The sequence below is a fragment of the Gracilinanus agilis genome, chromosome 5 (genome assembly GCF_016433145.1).
Source record: "Gracilinanus agilis isolate LMUSP501 chromosome 5, AgileGrace, whole genome shotgun sequence".
In the NCBI taxonomy this organism is placed as follows: Eukaryota; Metazoa; Chordata; class Mammalia; order Didelphimorphia; family Didelphidae; genus Gracilinanus; species Gracilinanus agilis.
The window spans coordinates 266,064,401-266,088,816 of record NC_058134.1 but is presented as its reverse complement, the minus strand read 5'-3'; the positions used below and the strand labels follow the sequence as shown (position 1 = coordinate 266,088,816).

The 24,416-nt window shown below is 38.0% G+C and overlaps 1 protein-coding gene across 1 annotated transcript in view; it reads right to left on the bottom strand.

Moving 5' to 3' along the window:
* Nucleotides 1-24,111, bottom strand: part of LOC123250175 (receptor-type tyrosine-protein phosphatase beta-like) — a 115,655-nt gene extending 91,544 nt beyond the window's left edge. The window contains exons 1-3 of the mRNA XM_044679195.1: nucleotides 23,850-24,111; nucleotides 23,074-23,347; nucleotides 1,858-2,136 (exon numbers count right to left, since the gene is read on the bottom strand). Of these exons, the coding sequence (XP_044535130.1) occupies nucleotides 1,858-2,136; nucleotides 23,074-23,347; nucleotides 23,850-23,909 (613 nt within the window). The 5' untranslated portion in view covers nucleotides 23,910-24,111. The remainder of the gene's footprint in view (nucleotides 1-1,857; nucleotides 2,137-23,073; nucleotides 23,348-23,849) is intronic.
* Nucleotides 24,112-24,416: the final 305 nt, after the last annotated feature.

The window sequence follows — 24,416 nt, the reverse complement described above, 5'->3', positions numbered from 1 at the left end:
GGCTTCATTTATCACAAAAATGTTAAGACTGACAGGAGCCATTTCCCCCCCTACAACCCATCTATCAGGAAAGGGCTGACATTTAGTCTAGCATGATACAAATGAATTTATAGATAGCCTAAAACATGTAGAAATGGAAGGGGTCATCTCTAGGACTAATGGCCATTTTTTTGGTTTATGGGTTGCCAAGGTCATAGAATTCTATTGATGATGCACCTTATGTTATTTGCATGATTAGTCTTTAGAACAAAAACTCCTTTGAGTGCTGGAACCATATTTGAAGCATTTTTAGTATTGTGGGACTCGCCAGAGATCATGCCCTGCTGGCGTGACCATTAAGAATCAAGGATCACTCCATACCACAATGAAGCATCATGGTTAGACTTTTTGTTAACACTCTATGTGGTTCCTACTCATGCCTACCACAGTTATTACTCAGATAGATTATTAACTTTAATATAAACTATACTTTGATATCCTTTAATGGCTATAATCTAGAAGGCCTCTGTAGTGTCAGCTGCATTTTTGTGTGTGTGTTTTGTGTGAACATGCTAGGAAAACATTTTTAAATGCAACTAGCATAACAGAAGGCTTTTAAAGTTGCACTCACGATAAATGTAGTAGAAAATGGTTCTTTAAAGGAAAGAACTTCTAGCTGAGGAATAGTTGTGGAAGGCAAACCTAAACTGGAAGTGGAAGAAAGGAAGAAAAGGAATAAAGTAGGAAGATGAAGGAAAAAAAGGGGAAGGAGGGAAAATAGATGAGGGAAAGAAAAGAGAGGGAAAAAGTACAAGAGAAAGATATGAGAACACCAATAATCACTGCCTCAGATTTCACTAGTATCTTGGTTCCTAATTACTAATCAAAAAAGACAGGAAAGACAAGGGAAACATGCCAAGCTAACATTAGGCAAAATGAGTAAAGTAGGAAAATAATTAAAAATAAATGCATTCCAGGGCATAAATTCGGAAAATAAGGCTGGTCAGCATAATTCCTTTTTAAGTACATAGGATGATACAGTTGATCAGAAACTTTAAGATAATTCATTTTAATACATTTTGTACATGAAAAATATATAAATCCATGGAAGTTATTAGGTTTGGGCAAGGTCATATAGTAAAATTAGGATTAGAACTCAAGCCTTCATACTCAGTGATTTTTTTTATGACCCCAAACTGCCTTCTAAATGATATTGGTATAAGGAGGATGTAAAGAAGTTCCTGTCCTTGGAGAAGAGCAAGTAAGGCTTATGGGAAAAAGTGGCATTTGAGCTGAATATTGGAGAGACAAGAATTTAATTGTTAGGGAATGGTTAGCAGAGGAGAGAAAAGGAGGTAAAAACCATCTTCTCTAGGAGGTGACACATTAGATAGAAGGCTAGAATTGGAGTGAGAAAGACATCAGTTCCAAACATGATTCAAACATGAGCTGTGAGATCCTGGGCAAATCACTTACCCTTTGTCTGCCACAGTTTCCTCATTTACAAAATTGGATCAATAATATTACCTACCTCCCAATGCTGTTTTGATCACAACTCAAGATAACTGAGCTTTGGAGCACAGGAGATTGGCTATTATAACAAAGACAAGGAGTTTGGGGGAAAAGATGGCAAAATAGAATTTTAGACATATTAAATTTGAAGCGTCAATGAGATATTCAGAAGGAAACCTATATGTAGTTAGAGATACAAAGGTCCTGTCACTCTAAATGGAAGGATGACCTTGCACGACTGACTTAGCTTCCTTTGTCCTCAATTTTTTCTTCTGTAAATAAGGTGAACGGGTTGGATGATCTCTCCTGTCCCTTGTTCCATGATTCTGAGTGCTTAATATTTAATATTATATAAATAGATCTTACCAGTAGATCCATTGATGTGAACTGCAGGGCTGCTTTTATTCCCAGAAATAGTTTGAATGGCAAAATGATATTTACTACCAGCCGTGAGGTTGGAAAATGTATTTTCATTCTGTAAAGTACTTTCTGGGATGACGGTCTCTTGTATCTTCTGGTTCTTATCATTGAACAACTGCAGCTCATATAAGTCAACCTTTCCTGAAGATGGGGTCCACCAAACATGCAGACTTGTGGAAGTGGCCTTGTCCATATCAACTTCAAATCTTGCAGGAGGTAAGGGGTCTGTGAGGAAAAGAACAAAGAAGAGACTGAGGTTCACAGGGCTTTGTCAGTATAGTAGGACTTCTTAACCTGGGGTCTATGAACTAACTTCCTTTAAAATTATATTTTCCTCAAATATTGATTTGATTGGCATTGACCAATTATTTTCTCCAATCTAACCATCATTCAATGTATTACCTATGTAGCTTTATCAGCTTTTTGTCCTTTGCTCATTTGATAATACTTCTAAGTCACTGTACAAATCATTAATAGGAAAGCTAAACAGTATGGGACTAAGTATAGAGTCCTAATATCTTTGAAAGTTCCTTGTCTACAGATGATGATATTGAATCCATTTGACCACCCTGCAAAATTATGTGATTGATAGTGATGAGGAATATGCATGGAGTGGATGGCATTATTGTGGTGGGTTAGTAGCATCCTTCTTCTACTTCTTTTTATGGTTATATGAATTTGAAAAAAATATGATTCATGTTCTTTCCCTCTCCTTCTCCCACCCTCCTCCTGTAGCCAACGTGCAATTCAACTGAGTTTTACATGTCATTGATCTGAAAATATCTTTTGATAACTATATCTTAATATAACTGACTTCCTTTGTAACCTGATGCATTATTTTTATGAATATAAAAACATTCTGAGAAGGGGTCTACAGCCTTTGCCAGACTGCCAAAGGGGTTCATGATGCATGAAAAGATTAAGGATCCCTGCAGTACAGGCATTCTCTGCATCACTGTCCAGATGTATTTATAATAGTCATCCTAGTATGGTAAAGGGAACTTTGCTGATGGAGGTGGTGAAAATTTGGTGATGGAAGCACTGGGTTTGAAACCTGGCTTATCTATACAACCTTGGGCAAATCCCCTTTTACAAATCTGGTCCTCAGTTCCCTCTTCTGTGAAACAAGATATTTGGGTTAGATCATCTAAAGGTTCTTTATCGTGCTAAATTTTGTGAATTCCTACACTCTCTTGAAAATGAAAGTGACTACAGCAAATCTGCCACTTCATTCAAACTTTTCACTAGACACCCATCATGTAAATATACATTTCTTCAAATATTCAAAACAATCTGACTCCATCAGTGACAGTACTGCCTCTCCCAACACAAGTCCTATGCTCTCCATGCCCCCCTAAGGTTCCATTGTCCAAAATATTAAGCCTGTTGGTGACCGTCTCTTTGGTGAGATGACTCTCTGAACTTAGCAAGGCTAAGTCTTAGAAAAGAGACATACAGGCTGGTACTTGGAGTCTTTCCAGTCTTCTCAGACCTGGCAAATCTTAAAAATTGCTGGCATAGTCTTGAAGAACTCAAGGTCACCTCCACACCATGATGAGGTACTCAGAATAGGGGCATTAATGGAAGGCATAAATCGGCATTTCTAATAAATCAAACATTTTATCTAACTGGTTGTAGTTATGCCCCTGGAGTTCCAACTGCTGTAACAAATTTTATAATTCCTGTGTCCTGAAGTGTAATTATGACGTCTTTGTTTATGTTTTTCCTCCTCTCTTTGTATTTAGTGTTTAGTACAGTGCTCAGAACAAAGTGTTTATTGAAATATTTGTTGATTGACTGTCTTAAATACTTCTTACTCAGTCCAAGACCATCTAGGTAAGGTCAAATGTCTGGATAAACCCTGAAAAGCTTAGTTAAACATTTGATGTTTTGCTTGCTAGATGAGAAATATTCAAACATTAAGAAACTTGTGTGTTTTAAATGGAATTCCTCCCATTACTACCATTAGTTTCCATCCTAGGATCTACTGGCCATGTAAACATAGCCAAAGAGAGCAATATTGTAGCTATAGAATCACCTTCATATAGCCACAAGCCCAAACTGAGTTCACACACCAACCATGTATGAACCAGGTTATTCAACAACATACAGACTCTGAACTTTGGTCCAGAGAATGAGGTATAAGGGGACTTTTAATCCTGCAGGGCAGAATTGAAGAAAGAACACTGGGGGATACAATATGGAAACAGTATAGTAAAGTAGAAATGGTTTTCATTTAGTCCAAGGTTCCAAAGCTCTGATAGAATTTTGAGAACCCTAGTCCTCCATCATTCTAGAGTGTGAAGATACCAGAATGGCCAGTCCCAGCCTCAGTGAGTTGACTACATGGTGATGGAAACTCCAAGAGGGACTGCTGTTAACTCCACAAGGATTGATGCTGTGGAAGCCCTAGTAGTTGTTTAATGACATTTAGTGAGTACTTGCTATAATAGAACATTCTAATGGTGCCATGGAAATGTCAGAGAAATAAATGCATCAGTCCTTTGCACTTAATTATTAAAACAGGGCAGATAGGCATAAAACCAAGGGATTACCACACTTTCCCACAGTTTTAGGGTTCCAAAAGTTTAGAAAGCATCTGACCAGGGTGTCCTAGTCATGAAGGACTCACTAAGAAAGGTGTATCTCTCTCCTCTACTGAGAGGAAAAAGAAAAACCTTAGTCCGCAGGATGCAATGTGAATTGAAATCACAGACCAACCCCAAGAAAATTCTAAGGACCTTGGAAAAGAAAGAGTCTACTGCTGTCAATGGAACTTAAAGTAAGGCTAAAGGACAATGCTAAAAATAATTGTATTTTATTTTTAAGGATTTTTTGGGGGCAGAGGTAGCATGATGTGCTAGATTAATATAGTGTCCCTAAAGTCTTGGGTTCAAGTGTTGAATCTAAAACATCTCAAGAAAAGTAGTTCTCAAGGCAGATCTCTAAACTTTAGGAGTAGGTAAACTAAATTAGAAGGGAGCAGCTAGGTAGCACAGAGGATAGAGCACTGAGCTTGGAATCAGAAGGACCTGGGTTCAAATTTGACCTCAGACACTTCCTAGCTTCCATAGCATAGCTCTTGCTGGTCTTCTGTTTTAGAATTGATGTTGACATTAAGGCAGAATGTAAGAGGTGGTTTTTTTTTTTTTTTTTTTTTTTTTTTAAGAGTAAATACCTTGCTTTAAAGAATTTACTTTCTCAATGAACTCACAGGTCCAGAGTCTATCCTTGTGGCTTCTGGGTGATTTATGATAAAGGAAATGGAAATGTGACTTAGTGGCTAGAGAGCTGGACTCAGAGGCAAGATTGCCTGGGTTCACATTTTGCCTTTGCCTCATGCAGGCTGTTTGCTCCTGAGCAAGTCCTTTACCTTCTAAGCTTTAGGCAATCCTCTAGTAATGATAGGTAGAAAGATGGTTCTTTATCAGTGAAACCATAGATCTTTTCCCTTTCTCTAGCCTTCTAAGGGTTAGTGCAGCCTTCAGTTTTTATCCCAAGTGTCTCCTTGGTCCTGGAACTCTCAGAGATAAACATCCAGATCATTGTAGGAGCAAGTCTACCTCACTGCTGAATCTGTACCTTAATGCATTCAGCTGGGAGACATTTCATGCTCTATTCCATATGAATAGATAACACTTTTGGTCAACAAGTAGAGTTATATAACATTTCATTGTTTTCAGTCGCTGAAAATTAGCCACAACAGTGTCAAGCAGTGGATGATGGATGGACTCAAGCCTAAAGGAGTAAACTTTGAAATTCTTGAGGCGACTTTGGCAATGAATTCTGAAGGGCTAGCTCACACGGCTGGCTCCCGGTCCTATTTCATCTGTTGTATTACTCTGACTCTACATAAAGCCCATAAAATGAACAATAAAAAAAACTTTCTTCTGAATCACAGAGACATTTCAGCTATTTCAGGAATATCTCCACCCTATCTTGAATTATCTTGAGAATTACTTCAATTTTTCCTATCCTACAATATCTTTTTTCTTTAAAAAAAAAAAAACCTTAATAAAATATGATCTGCTTGTTCCCAGGGGAAAGTGTTCTAACTGACAGAACCAAATCAGAGGCATCTGAGAGGATTCTTCATTCTCTTTGTAAATAAGCAATTTTTACTAGTAGCATCAAAGGGGCAGTGAGGCACAGTGGGAAATTTATTGAATCCCGAGTTCTGGATTTGCGTTCACAACTTACTTCAGCTACTTACTACCTGTGGGATCTTGAACAAGCCATTTAGTTTTTGTGAACCTCTACCATATTCTCCATCTGTAAAAGAAGGAGGTTGGACTGATACTCTTCGACATTCTTTCCAGCCCTAAATTTATAATTTTTGGATAGGGATAATAATAATAATAATAGCAACAACACCTTATAAATATTGTCTCATTTGATCCTCATGATATCCCTGGGAGGTAGGAAGTATATTATACTATTTTATATGTTTTTTTAATATTTAAAAAATATTTATATATATTTTATTTAAAATTATTTTATTTAAAATATATTTTTTATAAATTTATAAGGAAACTGAGGCAAACAAAGGTTAAGTGATTTGCCTAGGGCCACACAGCTAGCCTGTGTCAGAAGAAGGCTTGAAACCAGGTATTATTCCTGGATTCCAGACTGGCTTTTTAATCACTCACTATGACACACTGCCATTTACTCTATTCCAAATCATCATCCAAAACCCATAATGATGGATGCGAAAATTAAGAGATATGTACATGATTTCCATTTTTTTTTTTAACCCTTAGCTTCTGTGTATTGGCTCCTAGGTGGAAGAGTGGTAAGGGTAAGCAATGGGGGTCAAGTGACTTGCCCAGGTTCACACAGCTGGGAAGTGTCTGAGGCCGGATTTGAACCTGGGACCTCCCGTCTCTAGGCCTGACTCTCAATCCACTGAGCTACCCAGCTGCCCCCCTTTCCATTGGTTTTTATTGGTAGCTTTTGTTTTCATGTCATTTTCATTGCCCAATACCTCTCCACTTCTTCCCCTTACCATTGAGCCATTCTTTGCAACAAAGATTTCTTAAAGAAATAGAGAAGAAGAAAAAAACCAAGGAGGAACATGAATCTTTAAATGATGTTTCTAATTCAGAAAACATTTCCTTTGGGGTCTCAGATAAAGACACTAACTAAAAACTCCAGAACAAGGACCACCTCACAGATGATAACTGAAAAGGCTCATTCTTGCTTCAAGACCTGGAGGAGTTTGATTTTCATTAGCATTTCAAAGGTAATCAGTAAAAGCTTGACTAAAGAGACTGGAGAAAGGGCTTGGTGTCCAGACTGCATTTCCTGCCTGATCTGTAAAATATGAGATTCTGACATTAAATTTTAAGGTGTTTTAAACTCCAATGGGTTGCATGCCTAGAAGGTGAAGTTCAAATATGTAGACTTTATCTAATCCATCTGGGCCAGAAAACAAACACTAAGTCCTTTGTATATCCGCTAGAACAAAGAAACAATGGGACTGGGAGGTGCCTGGGCAGAGAGAACCCTGGCTGGAAACAAACACTTAAAAAACCATTTACATTGTGATAAAAGCTCTTTGCTGGCAACTGCCCAGCCCTGATACAGTAGAGAAGTCAAATATTTTGGGGACAAGTATTTTTTAATGTGAATCTACTTAAGACCTATAGTCACATTAGCAATGCGTTTCAGAGGGTTGTTACTTTTCTTTTTAACCAGGGACTGACATTTACTGTATTCAGTATAATTGAATATTATTTTAAAATATGGTTCTGTACTTGAGGTCTACCCAAAAGGCAGATCACACAAAACTGGAAAAACCTTTGTAATTCATGCAGATGGGCAGAAAGATATGAGAGAACACCACATATTTGGATCTCTACCTCCATGCTTCATAACCTAAGAAATATATCAGAATACAAGAACTGTCAAAGTCCATAAATTAAAACTTCTGCTTTGAACAAAATATGTTCATGAATCATTAACTAGTAATTTTGTGCATCTTGGTTCTCCTTGGCATCCAGACACAACAGGAAACCGTGATGCCAATCACACTAGATCCAACAGTGTTCTCCAGGCATTTGATACTGAAAACATAGAAAAAGGAAGTACCAGAAATCTCGTAAGTAAGCTTGATCGCCCAATTTTCCTGTCTTAAGAGGAAAGGACAAAGTTTGGTGAAAGTCCAGCACCAAAATGAACTCTCACTGTCACACTTTTTTTTTTTAAAAGGAAGTCACATAATGAAATATTTGTTTCCTTCTTTGCCATAGAATTGATTTTGAAAATATCAAGATCACTAGATAAGAGAATTTCAAGAACATTTTGAATCTGAAATGATGAATATTTACTTTAAAAATAGGTCCCTGTATCCTGAGGAAAACGAAATCACATGCAGATTCCCTCCCCACCTCCACCATTTCCCCTGCCCCCTAAAAGTATCCTCATCCAATTTTTTAAAATCATTTTCACAAAATGCTTACTAATTCCCTATGCCGAAGAAATCACAGATCCTTCAAATTAGACCATTGCCATGAGAAGTTAACATCTTAACATGTGGGCACAACTTGTACACAAATAAATATGATATACGGTAGAGTATGGAAAGGATGGACTACCCCAAAGTTGTAGGAGAGGAATAGTTATAATAAAAGATCAATAATAGTTCCCATTTCTATCTATTACAAAGACTTTCCCTGAAAACAACTCTGTTAGACTGGAAGCATAAATATGGACATCCCTATTTTACAAAGAGTCAAAGATTGGTGAAGTAACCCATTCTCATGGGAAGGGTCATGTAGGGTCTTTCAGTAAGTCAATAATCTTTTAAATGTGATCATTAACAAAAATTCCATGTTAAAAAATCCTCAAGGGAGGATTTGTTCTATGAGATGATGAAACATCTTTCCTATACAATAAAAATTTATGTCTATGCAATAAAAATGTCAATCAATTTACTAGTCAAAAATACTGATGAATTTATTTATTTTAAATATTTATATTTAGAATCAATATTGTATTTTGGTTCCAAGGAAGAAGAGTGGTAAGGGCTAGGCAATTGGGGTTAAGTGACTTGCCCAGGGTCACATAGATAGGGATTGTCTTAAATCAAATTTGAACCCAGGACCTCCCAGATTGGTGAATTTAAAGGAATTTTTCATTTTTCACCTAGTTGTATTGGTACTGGACCAAAGAAGCTTATACAAGAAAGATATTGCATTAACCACTTCCCTAGCTTCAAAAGGTGGCACAGTAAATAGAGTGCCAGGTCTGGAGTCTAGAAGATTCTTCTTCCTGAGTTCAAATATGACCTCAGACACTTATTAATTGTATGACCCTGGGCAAGTAGTTTATCTCAGTTTCCTCATCTGTAAAATGAGTTGGTGAAAGAAATGGCAAATGACTCTAATATCTTTGGCAAGAAAATCCCAAATGGGGTCCTGAAGGGTCTGAAAAAAGTGAACAATGGCTTCAAAAATCTTAGGGTTACTATTTTTTTGACTCTTTTTTCTTGTTCTCTTTCTTTCTATTTCCAGTACTATTTCCCTAGTCTTAACCTTTATTACTTCACCCCTAGGTTATCCAAAATAATTCAGTTCTAAGTGATTTCTAAGTGATTTGTTTCTAGTCCTACCCCCAACACAGTGCCAAATTAATCATCCAGTTGTGTTATTTTGTACCTTCACCTTAAAAACTTCTGATAGCTTCTCTTTTTGTGACCTCACAGTGTCTAATCATCATTCGAGATCACTGCTGATTCCTCACTCACCCACTTTTCTTATCTCCAGGAACCTTTTGCTCCCTTCCTGGCTTCCCATATGCAGTATGTGCATTCTTTGAATCTTTACTTATATTACTTCCCCTACTTGGAATATACACTTCATTTCCTTTATTATCTAATTCCAACCTTTCTTCAAAGCTCAGTTAAACTCTTACTTCCTCTGCAAACCACTTCTCAATCCTACTGGATCATTTCAGTCTTCAGTGTTTACTTTCTCCTCTGAACTTCTGATTATACCTCAGTCTATACCATTGCTCTATATATTTTTTATTTATCTTTAACGTGTCCTAATTCTCTAACTAGATTGTAAAGCTATAGTGCACAGGAATCTATTTTTGTTCCTACTTCCCATGATAAATTAAATATAACTTATACTATTATAGTTTAATAGTATAAAAAATAAGTATTTAATAGAACAGGAACTCAATAAATGTTCTTTTCTCCTTGAGTCCTGTAATGACAGGATCATCTATTATGACCTTTTGAATGATTATACATTCATAAGAAATGCTCCTTTTTTTTATATGGAAATTCTCCGTGGAAGCCTCACATATCAGTATGGCAAATGTAATGGTAAAGAGGGAATAGGAAACTTCATTATAGTTAAACAAGAAAAGGAGAAAAGAAATAAAAACATGTCTACAAAGACAAATAATTAGTTGGTTAGATTCATTTGCTACTTAGTTCTTTGATTCATGATATGAGTTAATATCTTTACAAACACACAACTACAATATGTTTCATTTTCCTCTTCGAAGGACAGAAAGTTGCCATAATGAAGAGTGAGTGTGTAGCAAACTCTCATTTTCAGGCACACTCTATTCCTGGCTAATGTAAAATGACTTGGATAAGATGTGAAGACTTCCCAAAAAAAGGGCCCTTTTTTGAAGAAAGGCCAAGTATTTATGGGAGCAATGATGCAATTATTCATGAGTTTAATACAGAACAACAGACTGGATGTCCCAATGGTCAATTCAATTTTATCATTAAGATGATCATATTCATGATTTTAACAATCTTGCTGTATTAATCAATTAACTTGACTACCACTGCATTTATTTGTTCTCTTATTTTTTTCTTCACTCAGAGGTAGAGCTATCCCCACTCCTCACTAAATTAATCACTTAATTTTTCTAGTTAAACCCTTAAAGTCATTCCCTCCTCTCCCTTCTGGAATCTTACTCCAGAAATCATCCCAGTTCTTTCACATATCTTCAATTTCTCCTTCTCCTCTGGTTTCTTTCCTGAAAAAAATATTCACAATTTCCTATTATTAAAATAAAAAACAAAAATAAAACAACTCTTTCCTTGATCCTTCTAGAACATTTATTTCTCCCTTCATCTTTATAGCAAAATTTCTAGAAAAATTCTTGTCGACATATATGATTTCTCATCATCCATTTTCTTTCTTTTTTCAACCCTTACCTTCTGTCTTAGAACTGATTTCTAAGAGAGAAGAGAGAAGAGCTATAATACATCTTCAGGACTGGACATCTGGCCTGGACATCTATTGTGCTACCTAGTTGTCACACCCATTTTCTCTGGAATCTACCTTTCCACTGAAGCCTCTTACTCAGAAGTCAACCAAGATCTTTTAATCAACAAATCCAATGGCCTTTTATCAATCCTAGATCTTCTTGCAAGACCAGAATCTGTTGACTAACCCCTTTCTTCTGTATATTTTGTCCTCTCCTATGACTATGGGGACACTAATTTCTCCACATTCTCTTGAGATCTTTCTAACTTCTCTTTCTATGGCAGGTTCCTTATCTTCTTATTTCCTTAAAAATGGGTGCTCCTTCCAGTGCTTTTAGGGGCACTCTTCTTTTATCTTATTAGAATCACCTGTCCTGGCAGGGGAGTGCTGGAGCCAGCTCAAACAGTTCTCAAGAGTGGAGTATTAAATTTTCAGTGTGATCATTTATGTCTTGGAAATCAGCAGAGGCTACAACCAGGGCTTGATTTATTGCTTTGCTAATCTCTAGACTTAAGAAGGTGATGGAGAAAATGTTAATGTACATTAAACTTAAAGTATATCCTGCATATATTTTTTGGGGGGGGGTTGGAGAAAACTGGTTGCTAAACATTTATCAGAACTAGAATGAATCCTACCCTTTTGTCTGAAGTCTCTTCCCCACATTTCTAATTCCTAGAAGATAGTTTCACGTGTATATACCATCAACATGTTAGCTTAAGATGTTAAAAACCATACTTACTGTTTTTTTCTGATATCCTCCTTGATTTCACTATTATTGTCAATCTTATCACTTTTCACCCATTCTCCCACTTGTGAAATCTCTGACTTTTCTCTTTTCCTCACCTCTCACTCCTAATCAGTAACCAAAGTCCTATTGATAACTATTTCTTCAGTGTCTCACACATATCCATCTATTTCCTACTCTGTCCTAATTATCAATACCCCAGCAAGAGTCTTCATTACCATCTGCCTTGCTGAGACCAAAAAAGAGACCAGAAACTGCTTCATTTAAAAACATTTAACCTCCTTATTAAGCACAGAGGCATAGTAGTCAAAGGCAACACATTTTTAGTGTATAAGCTGATTTCAAAGCATTACCAAGTAAAATGGCTGAAGGTTATAAACAATAAAATTTAGTGAAGGGAAAATACAAGCCTGCAAAAAGCTGAACATAAAATGCAACTTAGCCAGCTCATTCTGAGAGCATGTATAGATGCACTGTAAGACCCATAAAGGGGCATTAATTGGAACAGATGTGTCAGCGTGTATATAATTATATATTTTCATCACTGATGCTAGAGGAATCTCCACATTTGGGCTCAAAGTATCAGTACTCACTGTGGAAATAGAAACAGTACTTAATATGAAGGGAGAATGGATAGATATAGTCAAAAAGCAGAAAAAATCCATCCAAAAATTTGAGGTAACACCATTTTAAAGGTGCTTTAGGATCAATTTTCAAAATATCTCAAAGAACATAAGATACTAAATGAAGAGAAAAGATCAAGATGACTAATCTCTAAAGGTGATCAAGAATACTTCATAGAATTTTGAGTGGAATTGAATTGAATATTCAAACATCAAGGAGTGAACCAGATCCTCAATCATAGAGCCAGCATGATATAGCCTACAGAGCACTGGGTTTGGAGTAAGGACAGATGTGGTCTCAAATCCTTTCTCAGGTGCATACTAACTGGGTGATCTTGAGTTAGTCAAATAACCTCTTTGTCTCTCAGTTTTCTCATCTCCATAATGTGATGCTTGGATTTCATGGCCTCTATAATTCCTTCTAGCACTAATTTTATGGTTATGTATATTTTCATATGCTTTTAGGATCAGTATAATCCCAGAAAGTTGTACTTTTTTTTTTTTTTTTGCTCTTCAAGGGCATTCTAGTCACTTTTAGATTAATCTAGACTAAGTAGGAGAGTTAGAGGAATTTAGAGATTTATGTACATGTTTTTTACCTCTCCTTCTTTTTAAATGGCTACACCATGGATTTTGAAAGCATTTTATCCTGAAGTCTCCTTTTGTTTGCTATTAGAATAGAAATTTTAGATATAACAATGGGTTGATATCAAACCCTTAATCACAGAGATAGATAGACAAATAAGTAGATAGGTAGATAGAACATTTGCATTTAAGTATGAATATCAACAAAGATATTTGATAATGAAGTTCTCCTCTATCCTCAATTTTAAATTTAAAATATGTAGTCAGGGGGGTATCTGGGTAGCTCCCTGGATCTAGAGCCAGACCTAGAGACAGGAGGTCCTAGGTTCAAATCTGGCCTCAGATACTTCCTAGCTGTGTGACCCTGGGCAAGTCACTTAACCCCCATTGCCTAGCCCTCACCACTCTTCTGCCTTGGAACCAGCACATTGTGTTGATTCTAAGGCAGAAGGTAAGGGTTTAAAAAAGTGTAGTCAGATATGTTGAAAAAAACTGAATTAATTTATCCTTTTTTTTATCCACAGGGACCTCTTTGACCATCTCATCCAACCCATATCTGAGGAAGAACCCCCTCTACAACACATTCAAAAAGTAGTCATCCAGACTTATCTGGAAGAAGGGAAGAAGTGAGAGGGAAAATATTACCTCCTAAAAGGCAGCCCATTCCATTTCTGGAGAGTGCTACTCATTAGGAAGTCTTTCCACCTATCAAGTCTGAAATTCCTCTTTGCAAAGTGCACTTACTATTTCTAGCTCTAGTCTGTTCTGTTCTGTTCCTGGTACCAAGAAGAACAAGTTTGCCAATTCCACTTTGGGATGGATTTCATCATGAAGAATCTTATAGATCAGGATCTCATCATTCCTTCTCTCAAGTCTAAATTTGCCTCTTTACAAAGTATACTTATTATTCCTAGTTTTAGAATGGTCTGGTCTGCGAGCCTCACTCCTCTTCTCTTCCATGTCCTTCAAATACTTGGAAGGCACCTATGATTTCCCTTTTTAAGTTTTTTTTCTTCACACTAACCATTATCCCCAGGGTCTTCCCTGATAGGTATAGAGGAAAGAGTGCTGAAGTTGGAGTACTTATGCTGGACTCCAGAAACCCCCATTTGAGTTGCAACTCTACCCATATGACCTTGGACAAGTGGGGCAATGAAGGGAGAAAAAGTATTTATTAAGCATCTACTTTGTGCCAGATGCTTCATAAATATGAAACTGGCTAGATCTGTGTTCTTATCTCTAACATGAGGAGGCTGGATTCTGAGGTCCTTTATACTCCAAATTTATGAAACGACAATGTCATGGTATCATATGAAATGCACTCGAGGACCTGCATTGTCTTCGTAGTGCTCCTCTGGATACTCTCTAGCTTATCAAAGTCCTTGAAGTGTGGCACTTAGAAATGAATACATTACTTATGATATAGACTAAATAGGACAGACTACACTGGATCTTCATCTCTGTATTTCTGGGGATGCTGGTTCTTAATGGAAACCAGGATTACATTAGACTTCATGGATATCACAGCCTCCCATATCTTACGCTTTTAATTTTTTTGAAAAAACAAGTGTAACATTTTACTTTTATCCCTTTTAAATGTTGCTTGATTCAGCCACTTTCCTGTTCTGTCAAGATCTTTTTGAGTCTTTACTCTGCCATCCAATGTGTTACCACCTCTCCCACCTCTGAGTCATTTTCAAATCTGACAAAGCAGGCAATCTGCATCTTTATCATGCCATTGATAAAAAAAATAACATTAAAAAGCACAAGATTGAACACAAATCTCTGGGGCACTTCATTGGTGGCCTCCTTTGAAGACAACAGCAAACCAACGGTGGTCACTCTTTGAGTCCAGCTGTTCAAGTAAGTCTGAATTGTACTCTCATTGTACTATAATCTATCCCATATGGCTTTTCCTCCCTCTACCCCGAGCAAGTATAGTATGAGAACCTTTGTCAAATGCCTTTCTAAAATTGAGTTAAGTTAGATCTATGGCATTTCCCAAATCTGTTATCTAATAACCTTAGGAAAAAGGAAATAAAATTAGTCTGACATGACCTATTGTTGATGAACCACCCATGCTAAGTTAGTTCTAGACAAGGTATTTGGCAATTGGTTGATAGGTTGACAAACATGGCAAACTACACCAAAGCAAACCCAGTTCGGTTCTTTCCTGATACCTGCAGCTACCAATGTCTCCCCTTTCCATCTTGTATTTATTTATTTATTTTGTATATATTTATTTTGTGTGTGTGTGTATGTATACACTCACACAATATATATCATATAGACATCAAAGGCATCACACAGGAAGCCTACAAAATTCCCTAGTGCATCTTGAATCAAATTAACATAGAATTGGGAAATGTTTAAGAAAATAAATAAAAATATAGTACAATATGGATACTGCTAATCTGTAGTTTTCTAGATCAATATGTGCTCCTCAGGGATCATTTATCTGAGTTTGACACTGCTGTTGTCCACGAGGGCTGGGACTCTTCCCCTTTTGTCATTTTATCCTCATTACCAACATGTGCCTGGCAAAGGAGATTGAACAAATGTTTGTTGACCAACTGAATAATTTCTTAAAGAGAATGGATCACTTCTATGTTATGGAATGCCATGGATTGCTCCTTTAGCCTCTGCAACTTTCTCAGGCCGTAAGAGCTAGCCTCTGAAGTGGAGGCAGCAGGGTGTAGTGGAAATCACCCCAAATGTGAGATCAGTAGATGTGCGCTCAGTCCCTAGCTCTCTCTATTCAGTAGTATCCATCATTTTTCATTCTTCCTGGGTCCATTTGGGGTTTTCTTTGCCAAGATTCTAGAATAGTTTTCCATTTCTTTCTCCAGCTCGTTTTACAGATGAGTTGCTGAGACAAACAGGATTAAGTGACTTGCCTAGGGTCATACAGCTTGTAAGTGTCTGAGGTTGAATTTGAACTCATGAAGATGAATCCTCCTATTTCAGGCAGAGTATTCTATCCACTGTGCCACTGCGCCACCTAGCTGTACCTCCTAGCTCTATCACTCACTAGCTATTAAACTTCAAGCAGGTCATTTAGCCTCTTGAGCCTTGATTATCATCTACCAATAAATAGGCTTTGAGACTGGGGTTATGGGTATAACAATATTTTTACAAAATATCAAATAGGGTCATTATGAGGGAAACATTTTATGAGTTGTAAAGCATTAAATAAATGTGAGACATTTTTAACATTGGTGTTTGCCATATTATTCTGATAGATGATATGCTGGTCTCTGTGGATGTGCAGGAAGTATGGATCAAGTTTCCTCTGTGGTACCCATGTACTATTCTCTAGTAGTGGTAACTATGTCACAGGGTGATTATGAAGCAAACAGTTTGTAAAATGCAAAACCCATTGTAGACATGAGCTATTATTGTAGGTGGTTTATCTCTCAACATTTATTTGCCCCTGAAAACATTCTTGTTCTTACTAGATAAAGAGTACCCAGAAGAGACACTTTACCAAAACATTTGAGTCATTGCTTTTGCGTAGATACAACCTTAATGTATTGCATATATATTAAATATCTGGTTAACTGGTCAAAGCAGACGGTTTTCATAATTTCATAATAAATGTATAAATTCATAATTTCAATGATATGAGATAATATTTCATAATTAAGCTCTGAAATTAGATTCATTTTTAGATATGAATATCCAAATTCTCTTTACATTGACCAAATTAAGCAGATCATTGCATTTTCTTAATTTGCTAAGGCTGTGAAGGCATTAGAGAAAAATTAAGGAAATGCTTCCATTCTAGAAAAAATGGTTCAAAGTTCATGGAAATGGTTGTCAGTGCAGTTCAGAAAAAAATATTCCATTTAGATTGATTTGTGCAGAAAGGAAAGCGTTCTAGGGAATTTGTTCCTTTATCCTTTCAATGGGCTATGTACACATGATAGAAATCAGGTTGATTTGTCAATCTTTTCCTATTTTCAGAATCACAGAATCTTGGAGTTTGAAGAAACGCCAGAGGCCATCTGATCCAATCCTTATCTAAATAATAATCCTTTTTATATCTTACTTAGAAAGCACTCATCTAGTCTTGTCTGGAAGACTTAAAGGAGGAGAACCTATTATTTTTCAGCCAAGTCCATTCTACTGCTCTAATTACAAGGAAAATGTATATTCTTATGTCAGGTTTGAGAGGGATATGATATAGTGCAGTGATGGGCAAACTTTTTAAAGAGGGGGCCAAAGGAAAGGAAATGTTCAGCTGTCAGTCTGTTTCTAAGGCAACTCTTTCAAAGTTTTATTGGATTGTATCCTATTCGTCAGATTAGGAATAATGTCTCAGGGCCAGATAGAACATTTCAGGGGGCAGCATCTGGCCCGAGGGCAGTAGTTTGCCCATCACTGATATAGTGGATAGAGAGCAGGCTCAGAGACAAGATAAGTGCATAGGTAGGTAGATGGATGGATATATAGAAAGATATAGACATAGCTAGACAGATAGAGAGATAGACATAGATAGACAGATAGATAGATATATAGACAGAGAGAGAGAAATAGATAGAGAGATAGATAGACAGATAGATGTATAGATAGACAGATAGTTAGATAGAAGTACAGATAGACAGATAGATAGACAGATACACTATAGACAGACAGATAGATAGATAGATAGATAGATAGATAGATAGATAGATAGATAGAGATAGGTAGATAGGTAGGTATGTTGGTAGATAGAGAGCTAGATAGATAAGGTCGATAAGAAAGCTCATAAATTCTTACTATGGAACAAGCACTATGCTAAGCATTGGGGATACAAATTAAAGCAAGCCCTTGAGAAGCTTCTGCATTTAAGATTCTCCCCTTACATATATGGGTGTGACTCTCTGAAAGTCATTTAACCTCTTGGTGCCCTAGGTAACCCTCTGTCTCTAAGTTGAAGAAAAGGAGCTGAGGGTCTGGAGGAAAAGCCTCTCACTGGAGAATTCTCTATTCCAGTGAAATCACATATGAAATGCTGTCCTAGGCACTTTGGGAAAAACTTAGAGGATCAAGACACTGCTCTTATCCTCTAAGAACCTACAATCTAGTTGGAGAGAGAAGTGAAAAGTTATCTAACAGAGAGGTGTGATAAGAAAAAGTCCTAGATTTTCTGTTAGAGGAACTTGATTAGATCACAGTTCTGTTGCTGACTCTCTATGTGACTTTGTGCAAATCACTGACATGTTCACTTTCTGCTTCCCTTCCAGAGGAGTACTTTGTTTCTGATGTCCAACTTATGACAACATTTGGAGGACTGTGTTTAGTTCTGGGAACTACCTTTTGGGAAGAAACTGATGAACTGGAGAACATTTAGTGCAGGGGGACTAAAATACGGAAGGGCCTTGAGATCTATCTACATGAGCTATAAAAATGAAGATCTTCAGCCTAGAGAAGATAGAAGACTTAAGCAGAGTGTAATAGTGGTCTTCATATTGCCTGAAAGGTTATTACTTAGAAGAAGGATTAAATGTGTTCTATTTATTTATAGTCAGAGGAGTGAACTTAGGACACTGGGTTAAAATGAAAAAGAGCCATATTTCAGATTCATCTAAGAAAACTTTCTAGGTAATTAGACTCATCCAAAGCAGAATAGGTTGCCTGGGGAGATAATACTTTTTCTCTTGCTGGAGACTGTAAAGAAGGGATTCCTATTTATGCATATAAATTATAATTATTTGTGTATATGATAAATTCCCCCAGAAGAATATAAGCCCCTGGATGATAGAGACTATTTCTTTGTTGTGCTATCCCCAGCAAATTCATAGTACATTACACTTAATAAATGCTTTGCAAATGTAGAAAGCACATTGAATTAATTATTTAAATTAAGTATGGGTTGGACTAGTCAGTGGTTCCCAAACTTTTTTGGCCTACGGCCCCCTTTTCAGAAAACATATTACTTAGCGCCCCTTATGAAATTATGAAACTATTTATTGAACTCAGAATAGAATGTAATACAAAAAAAGTGTGGCCATCACCGCCTCCCTGGGATCACTGCAGCACCCACCAGGGGGTGGTGGCACCCACTTTGGAAATCATTGGACTAGATGGTATCTTAGGCCATGTTTGGTTTGAAAGTTCTACAGAAAAAGAAATTGATTACACTTGGTACATTCTTGCTAAAGGATTGAGTTCAAACGAATCCAATTAAAAAATAAAATACTGTGGCGAAATAATTTCAAAACCTGGTGGTGATTTAGTTAATTCAGTGAAAAAGGAAGGAAGGAAGGAGGGAAAGGAGGAAGGAAGAAAGGAAGGACAGAAGGAATTGAGCATTTATTAAACATCTAGTATATGCTAGGTAGGGCAGCTAGGTGGAGCAGTGTATTGAGCATCAGAACTAGTCTGGAAAGACTCATCTTGTTGAGTTCAAATATAGCCTCAGGCACCTACCAGCTGTGTGACTCTGGGCAAGTCACTTAACCTTGTTTGCCTCCATTTCCTCATGTATAAAATAAGCTGAAGAAGGAAATTGCTAACCACTTCAGTATCTTTGTCACGAAAATCCTAAATGGAATTATGAAGAGTTAGACATGACTAAAAGTGATTGAATAACAACAAAATATGCCAGCTCTTTATAAATATTACCCTTTTTAATCCTCACAACAATTCTGGAAGGTAGGTGTTGCTGTCTTCACTTTACAGTTGAGAAAGTTAGGGCAGACAGAAGTTAAGTGACTCATAAAGGGTCATACAGATAGTTAAGAATTTGAGGACAGATTTGAATTCAAGTCTTCCTGATTCCAGGTACAGCACTTGACCCAAACTCCCAAACTAAACATATCTACCTAAACCAAGTACTTGCTTCAGTTCTCTTTCATCATGGACTTAGTAAGACAAATAAACTGGGAAGACGATGAAAGGTATCTTTAAGACAGTTAAACAGTATGCTTAGACCCATGTTTTAAGTCTATATCACAGACCAAGAGCTGAAAGAGGCTTGGAAGCCAAATAGAAGAACCCCCTAGTTTTACAAATGAAGAAACTGAGGTTCAGAAAGGAGCACAATTTGAATTCTGTCCTAGGTCCTTTGGGGAAAACGTGTAGTCAAGACATTGTTCTTTTCTTCTGAGAACCTACAGCCTAGTTGGAAAGAGAAAACAGATAGAAGAAAAGTTGCCTAACAGTGTGGTGTGATACGAAAGAGTCCTGGATTTTCTATTAAAGGAACTTGATTAAGACCACAGTTCTTCTGCTAACTTTGTAACTTGGTGAAAGTCACTGATATGTCTGTTCACCTTCTCCTTCCCTTCCAGGTAAGTGCTCTGCTTCTCATGTTCAACTTAGGACAACACTTGGAGAATTGTGTTTGATTCTGGGTACTGGCTCCTTAACCAGTGTTCTCTCAATCATATTTCCTACTTTGCTTAACACAAAATCTGATGTAAAAATCATAAATTTACTTCTGTCCCTTTAAAGGTCTGTCAGAGAATTTTTAAAAGTAGAATGGCTTTTTTTCTTGCTTTAATTATAACAGAAATATGACTTGTGGTGCAAATTCACTCAAATTTAGAAAATTGGAAAATCTCTTTTTTCCTTAAACTTAGAAAGTATTTATTCATCTTTCTTTTTTCTAATCTTACCTTCTGATATAGTATTAATTTTAAGGCAGAAGAGTGGCAAGGGCCAGGCAATTGGGTTTAAGTGATTTGTCCAGGTTCTCACAGCTAGGAAGTATCTGAGGCCAGATTTGAATCTAGTTCCTTTTGACTCCAGCCTGGTGTTCCATCTACTGTGCTACCTAACTACCTCTGGGTATTTGTTTTTAAAGCACAGAAAAAATAGTTGATAAAAAAAATCCTCATGGGGACAAGTTTTCAAAAGTGTTTTGGGGACTGGAAATTAGTGCTTTAGAAATGATCTGGAGACTTCTAGGAGAAGATACGCAACTTAGTGTATTATTTTATATAAGGTAAAAATATTATCAATATCCCAAGTCCAGAGAGAGTGGCAGTATAGTATATGTGAATGGGGAGCCAGCCAGAGACAGGAAGATCTGGGTTCAAGGTCCATCTCCGACAAACATTGAGTGCCAGAAAATGGGCAAGTCTCAATATCCCAGGTTTACTTTCTTAAGACTACACATTGCAGAGCAATTGCCTATCACTGGTAGTTCTAGACACTGCATGATTAGACCAGAGAGACAGACAGAGACAGAGAGAAACAGATAGATGGAGAGGGAAGAGAGAAGGAGGAACAAAGTGACAGACAGACAGACACAGAGATAGAGAAAAAAAAAAGACGGATGGAAATGGAGGAGGGAGACAGGACAGTCAGAGACAGAGACAGAGACACATACACATACACAGACAGTAAGGAGAGAGAGACAGAGAGACAGAGAGACAGAGTGAGACAGAGACAGAGATAGAGACAGAGAAAAAAGAGACAGACAGAAAGCCAGAGAGAAAGAGAAAACTTATTCTGTTTCTTCACAATTTCTACCCTGTTTGCATCAGTATCCTCATCTATAAAATGAGCTGGAAAAGTTTTTAAGGTTTTTCTTCAAAAACTATCATACCCTGAAGGAAGTAAAGAAAAATGTAAAAGTTTCAGTCAAATACTTGTAAACTTATCAGATTCCTTTTATTTACTTTTCAAAACAACCTTGAAAAATGCACCAATTTACTTAATAATGACAATTGAGCTACTTTACCCTTCCCTTATGCAAAAAAGTGTCTGAAGTCTCATAGCTCTAGCCTTTTTTTCCCTGTACCTTGGATACAAAAATTTTCCAAACACATTAAATTTACATAGAGCTAGCTGTGCTCCTTTATACACTTCAATGTTTGTAAGTTGTAAGTTTTAAGGAACTCTTCTTAAACACTGAGCAGCTCCCTTCACTGACTAAAAATGTAGTAGTTTGAATTACTCAGTTTAATTTTATCAATTACTCAGGTATTATCTGTCAATTCTGTGTATAGATATAGTCCAGTTCTCAATATTTACTTCTCTTTTACTAAGCTATGTGCAAAGCTCAATGGCTATCTAAAAGTTCTATTTGAAATAAACAAATAGTCATAAAATGTGAAGTTTCACCTTTAAAACTAAAATGGATTTCAATGGCAATTTTAAAAAGTGACAGTATATAACAGCCAAGGTTAGCATTTCTATTATTGTTGCAAAGACTATTTCAGTTGATTTTTTGGATCTGTTTGGGGAATTGCAGTTTAGGAACAAAACTTTATACAACTGGAGATATCAAATAGTAATCCGGTAGGAATCTTTGTATTTAACCTCTGGAGTTTACAAAACCAATTAAATCTGAAAAAAATATAATTTTGTTATTGCTGTAAAATGAAAAGATGCTAAAATGGTCAAAAGGAACTGATAGCATACAAATAAAGTTTAAGAAAAAATTAGTGCAAGGAGTAGCAAAAGGTTGCAGTTGGATCTTTAGCGACAAATCATTTTTAAAATGGATTTTGAACAGTGACTGTATGAATCTTTTTTTTTTAAAACCTCTTTCCAAGAATCTCCAATATCATTCATCTTTTTTTTTCCTGTTTTCTTTATTCCTGAAGATGATATGCCCTTTGCCAAAGATAATACTAATTTGAGGAAAGCCACTGAATCTCAATCTGGGAATTTTCATTATTTACTTTGAAAACATTTGCTTAAATTATTCTGGTGTTATATCATTTCAGTGGGTTGGAATTGCCAGTCTCTATGGTTTGATTAAGTTTCCTTCTCTCAGATTCCTTCTCTCTGGGGTCTGTGCTACACGTTCAGAGAGCCAGTCTTTCAGCATTAAGATGACAGGATTTGGGACACCTTCAGTCTCTCCAAGGCACATACTATGTACTTAGAAATCTATGTCAGTGGTCGGATGTTCAGGTTTCCTTTCTTTCTTGGAGGATATCAATAGGAGTTCAAACCAAGTAAGGTAGCTCGAGAGGAGCCCACCTCCCCCACTACTGGCTGTGCCATCACAGCTGCACCTGTAACCCATTACCTGTTTGCAAGGAGATAGGTTTCTCATCTCCATCCTCAGATACAATCCTGAAGTGATAGATTGTTCCAGCCTGCAAGTCCTCAGGGTTACATTCATAGGTGTGGTTGGCAATCAGCACAGGGTAGCACAGGGCGCTCCCAGAGGTGTCCGAATTGTAGATGAGGCTAAAGTTACAGGGCGACCCTTCCGTGCTCCACCTGAGCCTGGCAGACCGGCTGGAGACCTTGGCTTGTGTCTGGTTGATGTTGCACCTCGGCGGCTCCCCTAGGCCACTCTGCAAAAGGGATCAGAGACAATGCTGAAAGCCTTCTGACTGCTCCTTCCTTCCCTAGGGACGTTTTGGGTCCCTTCCCTTCCTCTCCAAACCCAACTCCCCAAACCAATGTCATCAGTCACAAAACAGAGCGAGAACCCATGCAGGTGGCCATGGCTCCCTGCAGCCTGCCTCCCTGAGGAGAGCTTGGGGGCTTGCTGTAGTCCTGCAGCCTGCCTCCCTGAGGAGAGCTTGGGGGCTTGCTGTGGTGGGCGAGACAGCCGGAGCCAGGAGGGTCTCCGCCAGTGAACCGCAGCCAGCGCCAGAGTGAGCATGCAAGAGGCTGAGTGGACTAGCAGAGAGCATCTGCGCACCGCTTTCCTACACCTTCCTCAGGTCGCACAGGGGCCCAGAAGGACCAGATGCGAAGCTGAGAGCCAGACAGGGAACTCGTTTGCTGGGAGAGGAAAGGAATGGAGAGCGCTTTCTCCAGTCCCAGGACCCTTTTCCTGCTGCCACTCACCTGCATCAGGTTCAGTGCCATCCATAAGGCCAACCTGGCTCCATAGCTCGGCATTGCCATCAGTGTTTAAGAACAAGATTATCCTAGTGGAGGCGGGGGGTAAGGAGAAGGGAGACGGCCACTGAGTCCCAGCTAGGGAGGGAGGGAGAGACAGCTAAGAGAGCGTGGACCGACGCTCCCAGGACAGTGCGCCGGACACTTGTTGCCTGAGCTTCAAGGCTCCCTGCCGGCTCCTTGAGGTTTCCTCCGGGCTGTGCCAGGACAGGGGCTGCTATTATTGCTGCTGCTGCTGCTGCTGCTGCTGCTGCTGCTGCTGCTGCTGCTGCTGCTGCAGCCCGCGGCGGGCTGCGGACTCGGGAGGCGGCGGGGGCAGGCGGCTCGCAGCCCTTCCCACGCTGCCATACTGACCCGCACTGCCGCTAGCCTGAGCCCTTTCCACGGACTTCCGCAATCAAAAGGCAATTTCCTCGTCTCCCGGCAAAAGGAACAATGCGCAGGGGAGGGAGGGCGCCTCGAGGAGCCAACGCCTGAGGCTGCCAAGGGAGTCTGGAGTGAGCCCAGCTGCCC